The sequence below is a fragment of the Porites lutea genome, chromosome 7 (assembly GCF_958299795.1).
Source record: "Porites lutea chromosome 7, jaPorLute2.1, whole genome shotgun sequence".
In the NCBI taxonomy this organism is placed as follows: Eukaryota; Metazoa; Cnidaria; class Anthozoa; order Scleractinia; family Poritidae; genus Porites; species Porites lutea.
The window spans coordinates 16,893,685-16,915,802 of NC_133207.1; the positions used below are offsets into that span (position 1 = coordinate 16,893,685).

The 22,118-nt window shown below is 38.5% G+C and overlaps 3 protein-coding genes and 1 pseudogene across 3 annotated transcripts in view; 3 read left to right on the forward strand and 1 right to left on the reverse strand.

The window, feature by feature from the left end:
• LOC140944521 (uncharacterized) overlaps nt 1-22,118 on the forward strand; it is a 145,898-nt gene that overhangs the window by 36,852 nt on the left and 86,928 nt on the right. The gene's annotated exons all lie outside the window — the stretch shown is intronic.
• LOC140944875 (contactin-5-like) overlaps nt 1-22,118 on the forward strand; it is a 70,802-nt gene that overhangs the window by 8,454 nt on the left and 40,230 nt on the right. The gene's annotated exons all lie outside the window — the stretch shown is intronic.
• On the reverse strand, nt 1,324-14,508 carry LOC140944887 (spastin-like). The gene is made up of 15 exons (XM_073393988.1): nt 14,398-14,508; nt 12,289-12,588; nt 11,586-11,718; nt 11,411-11,439; nt 10,317-10,381; nt 8,343-8,417; nt 7,958-8,029; nt 7,424-7,499; nt 5,784-5,875; nt 5,271-5,350; nt 4,942-4,984; nt 4,453-4,532; nt 4,025-4,095; nt 3,892-3,932; nt 1,324-1,750 (listed from the first exon to the last, which is right to left on the reverse strand). The coding sequence occupies exons 1-15, from the start codon at nt 14,441-14,443 to the stop codon at nt 1,631-1,633; spliced, it is 1,323 nt and encodes a 440-aa protein (XP_073250089.1). The 5' UTR covers nt 14,444-14,508; the 3' UTR covers nt 1,324-1,630.
• The window catches only part of LOC140943270 (uncharacterized), a 17,111-nt pseudogene continuing 12,687 nt past the window's right edge, over nt 17,695-22,118 (forward strand).

The window sequence follows — 22,118 nt, forward strand, 5'->3', positions numbered from 1 at the left end:
GAATGGGACCCTCCCACTGCTAACCTACCCAACCCCTAACCATTTTTCCATTTGGCCCTTGCTATGTTTTTCCTCGGCTGCAGTTGTCACGAAATGTCAATGCACCAGGCGGTATGCTCCAACATTAGCTGCAGCTTTAAACATTACAATTACTTTTACACTAAAAAAGGAATGAAGATGTGCAGTAACATTGTATTATGACCGCTTTTTGAGAATCTAAAAATTGTAAACATTAAAACTGTATGAAAATAAAGAGCTTTAGAGAGATCAGCAAGGGACACGCCCTTATTGAAAACCCTGATATGCTAGTACAGTTTAGGGAATTACTTCTCCAAACAGCCCGCAGGTCTACCCTGAGAACCAGAGATTTTCTATCGCGTGCGGCGGGACGCTTCGGTGTCGTCAACATAACCTTTAACCATTCCTTAGAAAGAAGAAACAACGCGCAACATCTCTGATTTCCAGGGTAGCGCATTCCCTCTTTAGTCAGTACTGTAGCAGCTGCTCGTAAGGTGTCTCCTCATTGGTCGCAGAAAACAATAACGCAACAATGTTTATCATTGTTCCATTGTTTTACGGTAAGGGTAGCAAACCAATTGACTTTTAGGGTCAGGAGAGCTGTAAGCGGAGTTTTCCGCCCCAGATGTTGAGTCAGCGCTGAGAACTAGCCACTGAAACTGAGGTAACTATGATGATTTGTAAAACAATCTTAATTTATTAACAATTTGCGATAACTTTTAGGACCAACCCAAAGTCTTCATTTTTGTACTACCCGTTTCATTTTAAATCTTGAGCGGGAGATTAATTAAGGAGTTCAATAGAGTCAAGTCCGCGAATAACCGAGAACACTGATTTCTTTCCTTGCTGGCACATTAATCTGGTGTGCCTCAATTACATGACATAATTAAAACCAGTCTTTTCAATAATTTTTCTGCAGTACCTTTCAAATCTACGTGTTAATTGTCACTTTCACAATAGTAGCCTTCTATGACTTAAGTCACTTGGGTAAACTGTACAAGAACGTACGGTGAGAATGAAGAACTAACCTGTAGTCTTTAACGGATGACTCTTGGGGAAGAGCGTTGCGGGACAACACAGAGAACGTCTGTGTATAGGAGACGAACTACTGCAGCACGCAGCGCAGGTAGGCATAATATTAAGGTGAACGATCGACACTCGAGTTTTTCCTGTTTACGATTGACACTTTAGATTTTGTTCACAGAGGAAGGAAGAGAGGTAAAAGCTGTGATCAAAGAAGGAGGGCATAAGGCTAAAAGGTGAATTGTTATGCTTGTGCACCCACCACCCAAATAAAATGCAGCTTTGGCTTGAGAGAGCAAAAAGGGAACTGGGGCGGAGTACCTCATCCCTTGCTTCCCTCGTGCACTATACTATGACGGGCCCGTAATAAGTTCACCACGCGCAGACGTAAGAAACTGCTTATACAGTTAAACTCCAAGGCGTTTAGCATGAAAGATCATGAAAGGCATCTCTTCAAATTTGTGTTCTAAGCCTTTCTTTCTCTGCTCGATAACTAAAACTCTTTCGTCAGTGGGAGTTAATAACTTAATGACGATGTTTTTGAATAGCAATCGATGTTCACCATTTTTTCTGGTCGATAGTTCCATTCTTAAGCACTGCTACCATAGAGACTGTTCCATTCCTCGAAGAATTTTAGAGAGTGCGGCGAAAGACTGGGTCGAACAACTTTCAAAGAGTTCCTAAAGTCGTTGTATTGGATGTTCCGCACCTGAAAGAACCAACAGTTTACCAGTGAACAGAGTGTCTTATTGCTGCGGAGCGACCGCAGGGAGCGAGCAGCAACATAATCAGGATTTAAAAGAAATATATAAGGGGCGACGAATTCTCGAATTCATCACTTTTTACCACAATGCATTGCATTTAACCACACTTTTTACCACAATGCATTGCATTTAACCAGAGTGCATTGCGCCAAGAACAACTCAAATAAAAACACGGGGAAGTTCGGAGAGAGTGCATCGTTCGCTGCTCAGACTTAGAGTTTTCTTTGTGGCAAATTTTCTACAGCACGGTTAGAGGTCTTACCAAATTTTAAGACACATAGGAGTCTTTCAGATGAGTACGATGGTTAACTTGGGGATTGGATTTCAATTCAAGAGCCTTTGACTCGTCCAGGTGTTCCTGACGAGAAGATGAGCATTTGCTCTTCGACTCCGCAACACGGGGGATATACAAATTCCAGCTTGCTAGAAGGTGATGTGAAATTGAGAAAATGTCATGCAATGATATTCTTAAGAAACTGTATGAGCCGAAAATGGATGTGATTTTGACCATTCGCTTCAAAATAACAGCGGAAATCGAGATAACAAAACATATGTTTTGTGTCCTACTTTGCAGACGAGGACGTGTATCGGCGTTTTGAAAAGCATAATTATGTTGTTTCATTCATTCATTGCCATGGAATATGCGTTTACATTGTTTTTCACTGTTAATAACCCGGTTAATGCCCCGGTTAATACGGCTGGCGATTATCTTGCCGGCGGAAGTTTCTTGCAAAAGGAATAAAATGAAAGGCTTTTCCTAAAGATTACGTAATTAGCCTCTGTGGTGTGGTGGTTAGGTGTAGTCGCGTCGAGTCGAAGGTGCTGGGTTCGAGTCCTACCGAATTATTTTTTCCTCCTTTCTTTTTTTTCCGTTTTTGTGTTGTTGTTTTCTATAAATATATAGCTAAATAACTGTTACTTAATGAAGTGCAACAAACAGCAAGAAAAGTATTGTGTTTCCAGAGAAAATATCGTGCATCGTATATTAAATATATGGATAAACAATCTGAATTTCTATTATTTCCTACAATTTACTGTGGGAAAACCAGAGTTGATAACCACTTGATCATTTTCTAAACAACGTTCCCACGAGTTCTTTCTATGGACTGATAGTAATTATTCTAGCACTTTCCAACATGTAAATAGGACATTCAATGTCATTTTTGATTCTTTTAAGTCTCACTGCCTAACTAATGCCAGTATCAACAGAATGTGCCGCAGCATTACTATCTTTTAGATACCCTAGTTAATATAGTAACTGCAAACGCCGTCTCGGTCACAGAAGACGACTGATTCCTAAGACCCGGACGAACACAGACCGGCATGAGTTCGTATTGGTCTCCACACTTTTCTTTTCATGCGTTTACATGGGACCGGCCTGAAAATGAACTCAGACCGGTCTGACATCGTCTCGGTCGCTGACCCGACGCGAGTAATTTTCGTACCGAACTAAGACCCAACCGTTCTCATGAAAAAAGTGGAACGAATCACAGACCGTATCCACAAAAAGGATGTTTCTTTGCATGGCCCCATCATTTTTGCTGATTTTACTGATAACATCAGTAAATAAGACTTCTAAATTAAACCTTTTCTACTGGTCTCGCCCCGCGTAAGGGAATCCAAGACAGTCTTGCATTCTGGCTTCCACGCTGTGGATTCCGGATTTGTCCGGGTTTCGTTAGTGGGATTCCTGATTTTTTTACTTAAATTCAGGATTGCAAAACCCAGGATTCCGGATTCCAATTTTTTTTTTCCGGATTCCGGATTCCGGATTCCACAAGGAAAAATTTTCCGGATTCCGGAAGGTACCGAAAAACGGGCAACAAAAACGTGCAACTTGTTTTGCAACATTGCTGCAAAACGAGTTGAACAGCGATGTTGCGTGTTTTACCACCCGTGTTCAACCCTGTAAACAACCTGATTTGTTGCAAGACAGGTTTTATAACGCGCAACATTGATATTCAACTCGTTTGCAGCAATGTGGCAAAACAAGTTGTACGTTTTTTGTTGCCCGTTTTTCCGTAACTCTAAGATACTCTTCGTTTTTGTTGACAAAAAAAATTAAGATTTAATAGTAATGACCCACCTTAGATGCATCGACAGACTGTATTTGATCAGGACGAAGGTCTGAAAAACAAAAAGACCATATTAATCACATTCATGACGTGCATCGTCCATTCAAAAATTAGCACAAAATAACTACTGAAGTCATTTCTCACCCCGGATAGGTCCCAGTGCTGCATCGCGAGCAAGCGCAGTAAGGTCACTTCCAGAATAACCTTCGGTTTGTCTACAGGATAGTAGAGAAAGAAAGGAGATGTTAACAATAAACAGAATCACAGTCCCTAAGGTCTTCATGCTATGTAGATGAAGTTCAAGAAATGAAGAGCTGTAGGAAAAATTTCTCAGTAGCCGGAGAACAAAGGTAGGCGCCAGGGTCTAACAGGCACTGCTAGAGCACAGACTTAATTAAGTCATTTTCCTTTGCAACCACGTGATAAGGCGGCCATTTTGGGGGGTCAACACAATAGAATTTTTACATGAAAATAGAGTTTAGTTCCCAGAGGAGAAAATGCTACCAACACGGCCGCCGTGACGTCACGTACCCGTTGCGTACATACATGATATAACAAAAACGTCATCTTACCTGGATAACGTCTCCATTTCTGCGGAGCTTAGAGGGTTGTGATGCTTTACCAGAAGCTTGGACAGAAGAACTTTTCTTGTCTTGAGTTAAAAACGAAAATAAAGAGTTTTTTTTCTGTTTTTTGGGTAACACCGACGTGTTAGGATCATAAGTACGGTCCTGCGCAAGTTTTGACGGTGGCAAAAAGAAAGTAAGGATGTTTGAAAGAAAATATAACTGCTTACAAAACATTTTAAGAACTTTCTTTGGCCGAAAGCTAGATTGGTGTTTAACTTGAGTTAAGCATATGAGCATGTGAAGGGTGCTTATATGCTATTCAGCACACGCATCCTTTAACGAGGAGGCACTATTGTTGTTATTTTTCACGTAATGACAAACAAAGAATCTTGCCGCAATGGTCGAGAAAAATCCATACTTATTAGTGCACAATAGTGACAGAAAGAGGGCAATTCAGTAAGAACACAAAAAGCAACGGAGATTTGTTCAAACCTCTTTGTCCGGAAGGGGTACATATACTCTTTTTACAAACCGCCTGTAACAAAGAAATATAGAGAGATTAGAAAGTCGGTAAAATCTGAAAATGAAACTCCAAGGTATTTGTGGATTAAGCGACGGCAAGGCGGGGGATTTACCACTTCGTCTTGGATTTTTTTTTATATGGAAAATTCTCAGGGACTTTATTTTTGCACACAGAAGCTCGCGAATTTCTGAAATCCGCAAAAATAGCGTTTATGCGTCCAATATCTTAGTAGGATGGGTGGATGAGTGAAGAAGGGTGAAATTACAAAGTTTGTACGCAGCATCCTTGATAGACCTACCTAAGAGCTGCATCGTCTAATTCTTGTGGTCTGTTAGTAGCTCCCATCACTAATATCCTCTCATTAGGATCAGCAATTACCTAAATAAAAAAAGACAACCAATTTAGCCCTGCAGGCGAAAATCTGATTCAACCAGTTAAAGAGCCATTTGAGCACAATTTGAGCATACAGCCATATCGAATGCCTACTTTAGTCCACGCTGAGGCTCAGTTCAGCCCTAGATGCACGATTAGACTGTATTGGCCCTGATTAAAGGAGGCTAATTAGACCCCAAAACTAGTAGTGCATTTGCAGTTTTGACTTGAGAATTATGCAACTCAAATTTTCAACCAAAAATCTATGTTGAAAAAGACAGTCTTGGCCTTCGAGTGATAAAAGAATTATGCTGCCCCAGTTAGAAATGTCCTGCAGGCTGCAAGAATCAAGCCCGTAGCCCTACGCTGGTAGATAGTGTTAGGCGGAATTACAGCTCATATACTTTTACCATATCTACAATGAAGTTTTTGCACTAACCCCGTCAAAGGAAACTAGAAATTCTGTTTTCATCCTTCTACTATGTTCCTGTTCGCCTTCTTTTCTTTCACAGAGTAACGAATCCACTTCATCTGAAAACGTTAACACAATAACTAACAGATTGTAACTTGTTTGGCAAAAATTAGCACGTGAATATGATGATTCATTCCATGTAAGGTAATCCAGATTCCGGAATCCGGAAAATTTATTCTTGTGGCACCCGAAATCCTGGGCTATGGAATCCGGAATTCAGCTTCAGTGGAATCCACGTTCCACTGAAAGGGATTCATAATCCAGTACCCAGAATCTGGAATCCACCGGCGTGAAACCCAGAATCTAAGACGTACTATTAATTAACCGTGAGTGAGGTCATTACAGGGAGATCTGAGACTTCGGCCTTGATGTATTGACCGAGATTTAGGTTGGTCAATACAAAGCTCGGTCAATACATCAAGACCGAAGTCTGAGATTTCCCTATAATGGCCCAACGGACGAGATTAGTAAGTTATTTATTGTATGGCAATTTTAATTATGGGCCTGAGCCTGCGATCAATTAAAACAAACAACTGGTCAGCGATTAACTTTAAAGAAACACGTCAGCTCAATGAGCTGTACACTTAGGCCCCCGTTACAGTCAGGTGACACTGGTCAGTGGATACCCTTTTTGACAGCTGTCAATTGACCATAACATGGATGTCCATAAGGATGTCCACTATCAAGTTAAACACAGATTATAAATCCCTTGGACACCTAGCTAGTAATGTAGGTTGCCTTACACGATCAAATACATGTAGGGTTCTGTGATGGTAGGAGAGGTGGGTCTGTGTTTTACCTCAAAAATCGGGCATGGGCTAAGCCATTGCATTATTTTCTCAGAGAAGAAACCTTTCTTTGCAATTCTTTCTCCCAACCCTTTATCCCTTTGGAAAATTCTACAACCAAAGTAGCGTGCCACCCAAGGGAGTCTGCGCTTTGTGTAACAGAAATCGCAAAAAGCGATTAGACTGAAGACGTCTAGGACAGTGTTCGCCTGTACTTCTTATACAGTAACTACACTACAGCAATAACAATCAAAGAATCGGTTAAATTTGACGTATTCCTGAGTACGAGTGTGCAGAATTGAAGGGTTCAATCAGAGGGTACATGAAGCAAAACGAACACAAAACTAGAACTCAGTCGATCGTCCTTGAAGAATACTCAGGCCTAGGCCAAACGTCGAACTTTTCATGAGACAAACCAAACTCTAATTTGATTCGACCTAAGTTGAGTTAAGATCGTCTGTCGAGTTAGACGTCGACCTTACGACGGGTCGAACCAAACAACGGAATCAGACAAAATAGCAATTTTAGCCGGCCATAATAAATTTTCGCCCGAATGAAGCTAAATATACATCATCACACAGTGTACTAATTTTTTACTTTATCAGTATAGTTCGTCGCATGTGTAGATCGCCGTTTGTCCCGGAGCCGATCTTGAGACATTCTATCCGCCTGCACGATCCAAACTCATTCAGACGAACTTAACTGAGCCAGACATCAAACTTTTCATGAACTTAACTCACTAAGTTTGGTTCGTCTCATGAAAAGTTCGATGTTTAGCCTAGGCCTCAGGGTCTGAACTGATAAGGAGTTTTTGCTTACCAATAAATATAATACTTGGTTGAAGCTCTCTCGCGACAGCAAACAGAGCTCGGACAAGCTTTTCACCTTCACCAACCTAAAAACAAAGTGTATTCATTTTGTTACCGATAACACTCAGAAAGAGATATATTGAAAAAAAAAAGGGTCCATAATATCACTAACTTCGTCACCAGAGAATTTTCTGACAGTATTGTAAAACCACTCTTATATATTAACACTTTACTTTTACACGTGACTCTAAATTTCATAGACACTTAAAGCATCGAATAAATGGCATTTATCACAGGTCCGTCCGCCGAACGGAAGGCACGAACCGCCATGGGATCTGGGGGTATGTCCTTAAAATCTAGAAGCATCTATTTTAAGTTAGGCCATTATTACTATTATATTTTGTTTTATAACTAGAAGAATTTCTTCCAAAAAATCAGTCTCCTTCCACTAGGGATTATTTTTCTAGTTTCTAGTAGTCTCTCCTCTTTCCAACTATAGCCCTGCTTTCACAGTAAAATTAATTAATTAAATTAAAACTTTTACCCATTTTGAGGTCAACGAGGATGCACTTATATTGAAGAATGTTGCTTTCGATTCACTTGCAACAGCTTTTGCCTGAAAACAGAAAGCCATACTAAAAAAAAGGTTTTCTACATGCAACAAGACTGAAACATAACAGTGAGAGTATCTTATTGTTGTGAGAAACCAAAAAATTTCTGAGCAATATACAGTTGTAAATACAGTTTTGCTATAAGCATATTAAGTAATAACCATCTTACCAAAACATAGTTTTGCCGGTAATTTTGCCAGTTATGATATATGGGTAGGTTTCTTACTATGACAGTTCTGTGAAGTTATATATGAGGGTAGCTTTTTTATAATAAAAAATTAATTAAAATAATGACTTGTTGTTATGAAGCTTTCTTACCAGCATAGTTTTGCCATTTCCTGGAGGACCAAACATTAGTAGCCCACGTGCAGGAGCTCTAAGACCAGTGAAAAGCTTTTTGGAAACAGAAGGAAGAGTATTAATGCATTAACCGTTAATTAATTCTTTGTTAAAGGAACGAAGGAATGTACTAAATTTTCCTAACATAGTTAATTCTACTGTCTGTTAATAATTTTGCACAAATGGTGCATAATAAGCTATGATTTAACTTTATCTCTTGGGACATAATTTACTTTCCTTAGTTCTGTAATATAAGGGATGGACCATTGGAAATAACCGGAGGTGGGGCGACAATTCCCAAAAAAAAATTCCTGCAAGGGAAACTTGTCTAAAAAAAATCCTGCAAGCAGTGCTACCTAAAAGCAATAAGTCATATGCCCAAGAAAAAAATTCCTGCAGACAAGCGGGCTTTTAAAAAAAATTCATGCAACAAAAAACTCCCCCCTCCCCCCTTCCGGTTATATCTAATGGTCCGTCCCTAAACAAACATACATCAAATAGCACAATGGCTATTGAACAAGGTTTGGTATGATGGTAAACATACGTGTACACTGGTAATAAATAACAATTATTCACCGAAGTGGAGGTGGCTAGTCCTGGATATTTACCGAACTGCGAAGCAGTGAGGTAAATATCCACGACTAGCCACCGACACTGAGGTGAATAATTGTTTTAGTATATACTAAAACAGTGAGATAATTGAGCACAAAAACGACGATTTTTAACTCAAATACTGTTGCCAACGATTACAATTTTGGCGCGTAACCGGGCGGCCGCGGCCGTCGCTTTTTCTTGCCAGCAACTAAAACTTTTGAAGGCATTTATTTAGCTGTTGCGGGGAAATTTCTTCAAAAGGAGTTGTGAATTCTTTTTGTATTTAAAATCATTCTATAAAAAAAGATTACTAAATTTAGTTTTAAGCTTATTTATGAACAACTCAACTAAATAAAGTAAGCAAGACTTAAGCTTCATTTGCATTTGTAAACAAAAAACTTTTTCACCGGTTTTATCGATAAATTCGTGTCAAAAAGACAAAGCTTTACCTGTTAAAACTTCCAATCCGAACTTCGTCACCTTCTTCGTGTATTTCGGAGACAGCTTGCTTGATTAGTTGTGAAATTTCTTTGTTTGTTTACGGCAGCAGACCGGGAAGGCATTTTGCTTGCAACTTACACGAGTTTGGCGTCACTCGCTCCGAGGAACTGGAGGTGAATCAGTGAATAGTGCAGGATATTCACTGATTGAGTAGCCAATCAGAGCGCGCGAAAAACACTATCCACTGTTTTAGTATATACTAAAAGAATATAAACTGCAGTGATACAGTAGATAAAACCACACCAGACCATAGAACACACATCATTGAGGGCACTTTGAAATTACTCGTACAAGATAAAGTTAATAAATTAGAATAAGGCTACAAGAACAAAATAAATATGGAATATTCAACATAAGATTTAAGGGCCCAAAGTATGGAGTTCTAATGATGAAAATTCTAAAACCTTCTCCCTTCCTAAATTCAAAAATCATTTAAAAGTGATCTTGTCAAAGATTATTAGTTATTTACATGTATTCTTATTAGCAATTGTGTTGTTTCCCATAATTATTTGGTAAATTAATGTTGTTATTAATTCTGTTGCCTTTATAAGTTTTCTTCTATAGTTTGATATAATTATTATAATTTGTTACTACAATGTAGTTTTCATAGCTCTTGTGTGCTCTTCTTATATTAATATTTTATATTCACTTATTCCTTGATAGCGTAGTAATAGGGTTTTTCCTCTTCTCTTTCTTTCTTTTTGCATTTGTGCTTCAGTATTCTGCTGACCTGTAATTTATTTCTACTTAATGCCGATGTCAATTGGCTGCCTGGCTCTGCTAGCCCCTATGGTAATTCCAGGCAACCAGTACTCATCTAATTCTACTTTTAATACTTCATTGAACTACAAGAAATACCTCAGGCCTCAAATATGGCAGGATCACAATTTCTCGTAGAAGTTTCTTCGCCCCATCTGCCCCAGCTGGAACAAAATAGAGAAACAGAAGATATAGAACTAATAAATCAATTTAGTTTCACTTTACAACCCCTCCCCACTGAATTTCTAATGACCCTCAATGGGGTGGGCATCAATTTTCTGGATGGAAATAATATACAAAAATGAAATTATCGTGAAATAGAATTAAAGTGTATTATCAAAAGACTGCTGTTATATTCACATTAATTTTTTGCCTTAATATTATTTAAATTTATAATGTGAAAGTTTGACATACAGTTGAAGTTCTCTACAACGGCCACCTTGCGGACAGGAAAAAAGTGGCCATTGTAGAGAGGTGGCCGTTGCAGAGAGGTTAAAACAAGAGTGAATGTATGGATGTACTGTCCGCCAAAAAAAGGCTGTTGTAGAGAGGCGGCCATTGTGGAGAGGTGGCCATTATTGGAAGTTTGACTGTAATGAAAAATGACTGTTTTATTAACATATTCCTACTACAATATACATATAATTTAAGAACAGATCGGTAAAAAAGCAACTGGCAGAATGTAAAACAGTTAATTTTTACAGCATGATCAAGGAGTTGAGACTTGGGTCAGATTCTGAAACACAAAATGCTTTAACTAGTAGTTAGAGCAGGACTAATGGTCTGAACACACTCTTGGCAGCATGTTGCTGCAACATGTTTGCAGCGACAAGTGAAAATCTTTTTTGAAAGTCTTTGTCTCCATGACAGAACTTTTTAATCACTACATATATCATAAATTCAGACTGATTTGATTTTATGCAACGTGTTGCATGCAGGGACAAAATTCTATCGTGGAGACCAAGATTTTCACAAAAACTCTACAGTACACATGAAGCAATTTGTTGCTGTGACATGTCACCGCAAACTGGGGCAGTGATTTGTCATCATTGTGTTGCACTGACATGTCAGCTACGTGCTCTGACCTTAAACCAATAACTGCATAACTATTGTGAGTCCAAAGCCCTAAACACACCGCAATGCTAGTACCTCATGTCTTTGTACTGTAGCCATGATTATTATATAAAACCTACCTATGTCATCAAAGTGAACTGGTACCCCACTAAAAGACAAAAACAAATACAAATGGAGTGTTTCAGAGAATTTCAATATTCATAATCAATATTATTATTTTCAAAAAAACAGCTTGCAAAAACAGACAAACATGCCAGACACAAAAATATAAAATTACTAAGAACAACTTTGTACCTCTCAATAATCTCGTCCAAGATGTGATTTGCTAATTTCGAGTCAACATTTTTGAGGTGTGAAATTTTCTTCCTGTGCTCACTAGCTTGTTTGTTTTTTGCGTTCTCGGGATCAGCTGAGGCACCAGGCCTTCCTGGTGGTTTTGTCTGAAAATACAATTTACACAAGGTGGTTCAAATACACTGGAAACATCCTTTAAGTAGACACCCTAGCAAATCATTTATTGATTGGACCAACAGAGAAACAAGACAAAACAGCGACACATGCAAGATCACTGTCTAAACTCAAAATATGGGTTGTGTATTGCACATTTACAGTGCAGAACCCTGCATTGTGCAGATTAAGGGCCACTTGTACTGTAGGAGTTAAAAGGAAAAGAACTAAAGAGAGAGAAAAAATTGAAAAAAAAAAAGGGAGAAAGGAAGGAAGGGAGAAAATAGAAAACAAGTTACATTTACCAAACAGAAACAGTAAAAAAGTAAATACTGTTTCTCCAAGTTTGGAACCCAAGATTCTTTGCTTGCCAGGAAAAGTCCTTGCCACTACATAAGCTAGACATTAGCAAGTACAAAATATTCTCTTTAAACCATTTTTGCTGTGGAACTTCTGCCAGAAAATGCTGGTTGAGCTGCATCAAAAAATTACATTTAAAGACAGCATTTTCTATCCATTTCTTTGGCACTGCTATCTATAGTTTTCATGCTCACCACTGAAGGGTTTTTTCTGCCTGTTACTGGACTCCGCCCAGGAACTGTAGGCCTTGATGACGCAGTTGTCTTCTTTGTTACAGTAACTGTTCTTCCATTAAATTTAGCATTTGAAATAGGTTTAGATGTGCTATCTTTAGCATTTGACGTCTTTTTAGTTGTTGTTGTGCTTTTTGTGGTGGAGGTTTTATTACTACTCTTGGTAGATTCTTCAGATTTAACTTCAGCAGTGACCTCCTCCACCAGTCTGTCAGCTTCTTCTTGATTAATGCTTGAGGCTGATAGCAAAAGCGCTACTGTAATAGAGAAGAAGGAGGAATAATTGACGAGGTGTGAGGAATAAGGCCCCAACTGACCCCTGATATATAAGATTAACATACATACCCTGTACAGCCTTACCAAAAACAAATATGGGATGATACATAGATGTACAGTGATGTGGACCTAACAAAGCTTAACCATGTTTGGCTCATACACGTATCTGAGAATGGTATGTGAAGGTAATGATAAAGTCTGAAATGTTAGTTGTCTCTGTTACAGGTCAAAATTAAATTAACGTTAAAACTTTTTAACCTTTGTTGTTTCTCAATTTTCTTTTTCTCCTAGCCCTAATTCATGAATAATTTAAAAGGCTATCAACCCGTGTAGGTTAAAAAATGTTAACTTGAAGTTTTAATTTTGACCTGTAACATCTCCACCCCCCTAACCTAGCTGGCTGATCTATGGAAAAGATATAGGAAAAAAGCAGATGTTACTCAATGTGTGGGAGAGCTATAGCAAAACAATGTTAATAGATACTCCATAGCACTGACACACATGCTTACTCAGTCCATTTAACTACTTGTAGAGAAATAATATATACACTGTTCAATGTGCCATATATTGCCCATGACATACACTGTTCAATGCGCCACAAATGCCCTAACCCAGTGATGCCAACTCTCCCGCTTTTGGCGGGAGACTTGCGCTTTTTTGCCTCGTCTCCCGCTCTCCCACTTTGGTACATAAATCTCCCGCTTTTTACGTCCACTATAAATATTGAATACTTAGTAAAAAATAAAACAGACTTAGTTTGAGATTTAGCCCATTTTTAGCTCAAAATTTGAATTTTTCTTATTCGCAGTACGGTTTCTGGGGCATTTTTACACGTATTTACTCATTGACAAAGATTATTTCTAGCATCAAAATTTGATAGTATGTACATCATGTAAGACATGATGACATCATATAATGTCCTATATCATTCCCATTGGGTGCTGGGTCAATTTTTCGGGGGGGGGGGGGTGGGGGGGTCGTTGAAATTCCAGGGGGGGTGGTGAAAAAAAGACAGTCTCCCGATTTTAGGTCCCTAGAGGTTGGTATCTCTGCTAACTGCCACCTGGTTAGCTCACTTGGGAGAGCACCGGTCTGCCAAGTGGGAGGTCATGGGTTCAAACCCCAGCCGGACCAACACTCAGGGTTTTTAAATAACTGAAAAGAAAGTGCTGCCTTTGTAATGACATCTGCAAATGGTTAGACTTTCTAGTCTTCTCAGATAAGGACGAAAAACTGTAGGTCTCTTGTCACAGCACTTTCAATGATCTGTTCATGTGGGACGTAAAAGAACCCACACCACTGTTCGGAAAGAGTAGGGGACGTAGAGCCTGGTGGTGTGGCCAACCTCTACGGGTTGTGGGATTGGGTAGGGATGGCACCTTGCGTGGGACCCATGAGTTCTGTTCATGCCCATTCCCTCTGGGCAGGCCTGTGTCCAGAAAAGCTGGTAAAAATTAAAACTACACCACCCCACGTACATGTAACATTCACTTTGAAAGTTACATAGGATTTTCTTGTGAAAAATTCATTATTTTATTTTGAGAATCTCTCCCATAGAGTTTCCCTCTCAAAAGACAAATGTACATGTGGGTACATTATGTACATCTCTTTTTAGCTGCTTTAATATTCCCTTGAACATTTTTTGTTTTTAATGATAATTTATTATTAATTTCCTTGAAGAGCAGAGTCAAGAAGTTACAGTTGTACACAGAAAAATGTTTACGTGTAAATTAATTTTGTGACAAATAACCTTAATGACAACTCGATACATGTATTACTAATTTACATACCCAATTCATCTAATCTTTCTCGGGTGTTAGTCAAGGTTGATTTCATTTTATCTTGAAGTCTCCTTGCCTTTCGCCATTCCTCTCCTGCAAAAGAAAAACAACAACAACAGCTGTCAGTCAAAAAAGATCAGACTGGCGGACTTGGATGGCTCAGACGAGGAAGGTTATCATACTCTAGGGAAACTCAAGTGTTATGGCCAGGCATGAGATTTCTTTAAACACTTTAAAACACTTTAAATTTTTTTGTATTTAAAAGTCAATTCATTCAGTTTAACAAGGCAAAGAAGACTGTCGTGAAAGCAAACAGTTCCTTTATATTTTTTCTTGCTTCTCTTTGGTGATAGAGCGCAGATTACTGACGTCCGAATGGAAAACGACCCTCTGGAATACGTCGTGTTGGTCGGAGATTCAAGACACAAGTTTAAAATTGACAGCCATTCTAGCTCACCTCCTAGCGAGTGGATAATGTGTTAGCTCTGTGTTTCCCAGTTTTTTAGAGAACGATCTTTTAAAAGTCGACAAAATCCGGGGGTTGACTTTTTTTTTAAGACAAGAAAAGACTTCGAAGGATTCAAAACGGCATTTTTCCATTTACTGTAGCTGAGCATGTTTTGTGCTCAATGGATTGTTTACAACTCCCATTTATTCGCGTAGAAGAGGCCGTTTCGTGAACTCAGCGTGTCCTAACAAGAAACATTTGGCCCAAAAATCGAAGTTTATTTATGACAAACCAATTTGAAAGCAAATGTTTGCAGAAATTCTACGTTTTAAGTAAATAGGAGAAAGAATGCCACAGCAAGACGACTTCTTACCTCGAGAAACCGAGCCGCCATTTTTGTCAGCACTTCTTGCGAAGAACGACACAACAAACCTTTTGTGCTATAAACTTGGCGAGGCAACAGAAAACAACAAAGCTCTACTTTTCTTCACAGGTAAGGAAACAATTCAACCTCTTAGCAGTTCCATTTATGCCATTACGCTGTTGTTTGCGAAGTGATAAACTTGTGAATTGCCTTGTTTGAAAATTGTGGGAAGAACTATTCTTAAACTTTCGCGTGATTTGGTCCGTCAATCAAATCGTACTTTTTAATGGTTTCCTCTCTGATTTTATTGAGATCATTTCTTGTGTATATACTAAAACAATTATTCTTTTCAATCTCGGTGAATAGTGGTTGAATATTTAGCTCGCCGTTTCGCGGCTTGCTAAAGGTTAGCCACTATTCACCTCGATTTCAAAGAATAATATTATTGTTAATTATGCTTGAGTAAGCGCACCCCCTCCCTTCCTTGGTTTAAAGTCTTTACATGTCTTCTTTTTTCCTTAGGAACACCTTAACAACTTTTGACATAAAAATATTGTTCTAATTGGGCCTTAATTAAACTGCTGTTTTTTTAAAAAATAATTAAAAAAATGAAATCTAAGCTTTCGCTGATCAACGGCATCATCAAGGATATCCCTGCTGTTGCCGTTTATCGGCAAGAGCTTGGATTTTATTTTTCATTTTTAAAAAAAAGCAGATTAACGCCTTATTAGAACAATACTTTTACTGCAATAGTTTTCTGGTATACGTTCGATGTAACGTGAAAATAAAGTAAAATGAATAAACAAATGAATAAATATATGAACAAAAAGTGCAGACTTGTACATATAGAAGGGTTTTATCCCCTGCTGTAATTCAAACGGATAAAAATTAAATGCCCGTCATTTTTGGCGATTTAATACGAACTGCTAAGTTTCTTTAGTGGCCCTTTATATTAGGAGATATACGATATTGTTATCCAAATCCTACAAATTTACATCAAGTGACCTGTCTAGAGTGCTGAATGCAGGTGATAGCTCCACGTCTTCGGCATTCTGGTTGGCTATATTTTAGCGGCGTTTACGGTATGATAATTACTTTTGCTTTAGTACCCAGAGTGGTCTCACCCTTCCCGGTAGAAGACGGTTTCCGGATGTTGTTAACATATAAAAAGATGAAGGTTGGTGTATTTGTGACACATCTTATTTAAGTAACATACTGGCGTAATCAATATGGTTTTAAGTTTAATTAAGCAGGTTAACAAAAAAGAAAAAGGCCCCCTCAGCAACCTGGAGGACAGTCGAGCCAGGTATAAATCAGAATGCGAAAATAGGCTCAGATATAACATCCTTTTGAACAATAGCAGTTGTTCAAAAGTTTGTTTACAGCGCTATCCACCGGATAAATCACTATCCAACGGATAAGTTTTAGGGAAACCAATCACGCTATCTAGTGGATAGTGATTTATTCAACGTGGATAGCGTTATCCAACTTTTGAACAACTGGGTCCAGGTATATAAAAGGTTAGCGATGTTGAAGTTTACGAATGAAGAGAGAAAAACCGTCATTTCGGTCTGTAAAAGGACATAAACGTACGGGCTAACGGACGCATCTTGGCCTGTGAAAAGGACAACTTGCATTTACAATAGTTAGGGATGTGCAGTGTTCTTACTTGGTATAAAAAGGGGTCCTTATTTCTGTTAGCGTTAAGAATGGCATATAAAATTAAAGAAGAGATTGGACCTTGGGGCGGAACTTCCCTGTAAATAACTTCGTTGAGAGCACCCCGGGATTTTGATTCACCTTTAGATTGAGCTTCACACCCATCGAATTCACAGACTCAACGTAACAGAGAGAAAAAAATACCTACCATTAACTCGCACTGTGGTCGTCATATAAACCGATTGCTTTTAACTGTTGCTTAGCAACACTGGTAATGTAGGTAAATACTTTATTGTAGTTATTGGCAGCTTTTCGCAAACTTAGAGCTGTGTTACTTTGCATTGCAGCTTTTTGTCAAAACATCAATAACTTGATTCCCGTACTAACAATGGTGATATGTAAGACAAGAGGTCTGAAGATGAGCTATTGCCATCAGCTTGACTCTGACTTGTTTTCTTCATTTTTGCTCACTCTTTACGTTTCCTTTTGTACCTCAGTGCCCTGAGTTTTCCGGCTCTTTCTTCTCTCTAACTCCCACGGACTAATTTTAGGAGACCACTGCCATGAAATTTAAACTTACTGACTGAAACCCCGTGATATAGGGTTGCGTAACAGACCTCGCCACGCTGATTTTGGAATTTAGGAAATGGATACACTTGAGAAAAAGCTTATAATAATCCTCCCTTAAGCGGTCTGGAAAGTAGCCAAAACTGAAGGCAGAAACATGGTCAGGTTTACATGACACGTCTAAAAAACCAAGCCACTGTACGGAAAGAATGAAAATTGTACGAGCAAGTTACGTTAAAATTTCGTTTAAGACATTTAAAGCTGATTGATGGATTCATCAAAGACGCACCCAGTCTCCAACACTTTATCGTTCTCTTCAATATTTCTCTCCCTTGTTGTCTGCTCTGTGACACTGGTTCACGTCGAGGTCGAACTTCTCGCTCATCGACAGATGCTTCAAGTCTTGAGTCACCAGAGAATGGATAATTTTGGGCCACGTAAAACTGTTCACGATGAGCCGATTTCGTCCTTACATAGCAGTGACGCGGGTGAAAGTAAGAAAATGGGTGAATGTTTTTTATTATTATTATTATTATTTTTTTTTTTATAAACTGTTCACTGGCTGAGACATAGCGCCCACATGTACAGTGCATGACCCAGGGATATATAAAATTAAATTTTCACGAATTTACTTCTAACATGTGCGAAAACAACTCAAACATGTACAGTCGAACTTCTATCACGCGGGCAGTCTTGGGGAAGGGGCATTGTGACTTTGTCTAGGGCCAGAGCGTGACCGCTTTAATTTATATCTGTGTTATCCGATAATGCAACCATCATAAAAGCGTCCCGTCTCCAACACTCTGGTGTTTTCATCAATCGTTTTTTCTTTTGCTCTTTGTTTGGTGGCACTGGTACATGTCAAGTTCGAGCTTTACACTCATCAAAGAATGCTTCAATTTTTGAGCCAACAGAGAGAAGAAAATCTGATCTACTCATTAGGCAAATAAACCGATTGCTTCCGCGCTGAGTCGTGAGAGTTTCGAAAACTGAACTTATGGGTCATCCTTGTATTTGAGTTGAGGCCTTTCATCAAAGAATCAAACATTCTAACAAAGTGCACCGTAGAATCAATAACTGGGAGGTTGTTTATTTGGTTGTGGGTAGAGAACTCAAACGTTAACTGCTTTATCAAGGAAAGACTTTCTTGAATATCGGTTTCAGTAAAAGATAGTTGTGGCGTTGTATCTAAAAGTCTTCCGTTCCGTTTCCATACATACACGTAGTTTTAAAAGATGCTGTTCAATATAATTTTATGTGTGCTAAAAATTTCATTTTCCTTCTAATTCGTTAATTGTTCGTAAGTTTTTAGCCTTCAGTACAGGCGTCTTCGGAGGAGGGGTGAAGAGGTGTGCAAGCACTAAAATTTCCTTCGTTTGTAAGCTGAGTATCACGCTTTCCTTAGGTGTTTGGTGAGAGGAAATTTTAAAGAAAAAGAGGAGAGGGAATCTGACTAGTGTCTCCTCTTTACCCTTCTGGGGAAAAGGGAAAGGGAAAACACCCTTACAAAACCAATGTATTTTAAAACTGATTCTAAAGTATCTAAAATGTGGTTTCACTCTTTGAACACTATTTTTAAGCCACCTTCCTGTAATTTAATGCTATTTTACATAAACGTTTGAAATTTCGCCCCTGTTTGAAATAGACTTTAAGTATAGTTAAATTGTATTATTTTCATAAAAAGGAGAAGCTCTCTTATCAATTTACGAATGAATGTATTTTGTTTAATAAGTATGATTAAATAGAGTATTTGAAAAGTATTTTGGGCATAGAATTACTAACATTGTCACTTGAACAGAGTTCAAATAGACTATTTCAAATCTGTTGTAAGACCTTCGATGCTGACCGTATTTTAAGTACTGTTAAATAGGGTACTTTTCAGTTAAAACACTGTTTGGAGTTGTATCTAAAATGTATTTTAGCTTATTTTGAGACACATCCACTAAGACTATTAAAAACAGAGTTAAAATAGACTATTTGAAATCAGTTTTAAGGCCTCAAATAATGACCATATCTTAAACACTTTTAAATAGGGTACTTAAGAGTGGCTTTCCGTAAATATCGACCCACGGTCGGCACAAGTTGAAAATTTGATTTCGCTCATATTTGGTTCATCGATAACCCTTAATGAGTAATGAAACACGCTGTAGTTAGTTTTCCCAAATAAGGAATTCTTTTGTTAAAATTCGAGAAAACTCATTTTGCCCGTTCGGAGCTCAAAATCCACTTCCGGTAAAGCAAAATTTTACACAAATTCTATTGACTCGTACGTCAAACCTCAACGATTTGGCAGCCTTTGAAGAACACGAATAGTTTGAATGACCCTTTCTTTATTATAAGGCGATAAAATTGTGAAAGCTGTAATAATTTTGTGGCCAAAAAGGTATTGTTAAAAATAGGCACTATTGACAATTTCTGCCGTTCAAAATTATAGGGATAAAATAATGCAAATTTTTACAATGCGCTATAACTTAAAATTCCGCAAATTGACTTTCTACTGCTTAACTAGGCCCCAATCTATCAGAAAATCGAAACAAATCTCTGGGCAAACGATTTTAAGTAGCCCGCAAGACGTTGAGTTCAACCCTAATTTTGCAAAAAAAACGCGACATTGCCGTGGTTAAAAATAGCGTTACACGGCCCGTCACGCCAGTGTTACCGATAGATATGCTTTAAACAATTTACTTAAAGGCAGATTAAAAGCCAGTTCGAAATTAAATCTTTCAGTAAACCTATTATTCTCATTGATTGCAGCATTTTCTTCAGATACAACATTTAGGGTCCCTGGGATAGCGTCACACACTTTCATGTTCAGTTTCAGACTGGCGATTTCCCTCAAAAAATGGTATATAAACAGAACAAAATCTAAAAACTAAAACTGATTACTGAATGAATTTTTGCATTGAGAGATATTTGGGAATTAAATCATCGCCAATCAATGCCATTTGGTTTATAAAAACTAATTTCCTTGAAGCAATTTTAAAGCGTAAAAATATTTTAGACTAAGTATTGGTGGAATAGTTCTTTTCGAAGTTTTTACCCTTGCGGGCTCTCAAAACTGAAAAAAACTTAGTTTCGGGTTGCTTTCCACGTTTCAGTGGAAAATTCCCGAAACAAACGAACGTCTGAAAAGGCAATCGCCTATTTTCTTGGTTGGAAACTTCCAGGCGGAAGTTCGGATTTCATGTCCTCAAACCTTTTTTGAATATTAGTTTCAGGCTTTCGCGGCCGTTTTTCATTAAACGAAACTGACTTAGGAAAATGGTAAACGCGATTAGCGAACGGAATCAAAATTAATCAGTCCTGAATTCTCCTCACCAACTGCCCAAACCGTGAAGCGACCGGTTTACCAATGTAAATAGTAGAAAAGCCTTGATGCCAAGAGCCTGCGATAAAGCTTCCTCTCATCGCTATTTGTCGCCAGAGACATTTCGTCAAAGAGCAGTGAGAGGAGGGTGTATCGCAGACTATGCGTCATATATCTTAAGTACTTTGAGGGGCCTTGTTAAGTGCATAATAGATCGTAGCAAGGGCAGATCGTTGCAATATCTCTAATTACTTATTAAGAGACACCAACAGAAAACTCGCTATTCCTCTACCCCAGACAAATGTTAAGAAAAATAGTTTTTTTGGAGCAGTTCTTTGGAATAGCCTTCCTACATATTGACCAGCAGCAGGCGAAGTCTCTTGGGGTTTTGATGGCCGGCTGCAAATAATTCTAAATCCGTAGGGTTTTCAGTCTTCTAGTATTCGGTTTGTGATAAAGACAAAGGTAAGGTTTTGGAGGCCTGCTTGGGCGTCTAAGGTTCATGGACTAACTAGGTTACGGAGGATGAGGAAAGTCCTCAAGTCTGTCTTTCCTTTTTAGGTGTTCCCATTCGTTCGTTACAAGGTTCTTCTTAGGTTTAGTATTATACTCTATTTTGTTTCCCTATTTTTATTTTTGTTGTTGTTGTTGTTTTATTTTTTTGCGGAAAAGACGATGTTCTCTTTCCAAACGCTGTTGAAAGGAACTTTCAGTCTTTTAACCTGTCATCTGCAGTTCAGTATTACAGCTAGAGTTTCCATGACACTAAAACGTCAATCAGTGCAAAGTCTTTCAGGCCACAAAGCAGCCCGTACTTTTTGCGTAAGCCAAGAAGGCGGATTAGTCGAGGTAATGGTCTGGACCAAAACAAAATGGTCGTTCCTTCTTGTCTGGAGCAGTGGGGGCACGGCGGGGGAGGGGAGAGGTGAGTGAGACTGGGGAGAGAATCGAAAAATAAGTCTAAAAAATACAATAGAAAATGACAAAGAAAAAACAAAAGAAAGAAACAAGAAAAAAAAAGTTTCGCAGTCTAAAAGCAGTTGAAAAGTTAGTACTACGAAATCCGTTCCTGCTGATCAATAACGAGCGCCAAAAGTGCTCGACGCTCAAGTTGAATACCGCATTTCTTCGAATAAGCGCCCAACCTCGAATTAGCGCCCACCTCGAATAAGCGCCCATCCTAAAGGCAGCAAAGTTAATAAGCGCCCACCCCCACCCCACTCCCTCCCACACAAACTCAAATAAGAGATAATAAGTAATAAAGAGACCCTCCCGAAGACGGAGTTTTCTTCAGAGCATTTAACAGAAACCTTGCTTTGTTACATCTCCGCTTTTTGTTATTACCATTTATTGTTTTGTTGCAAAACTAACATACTACACTTGCT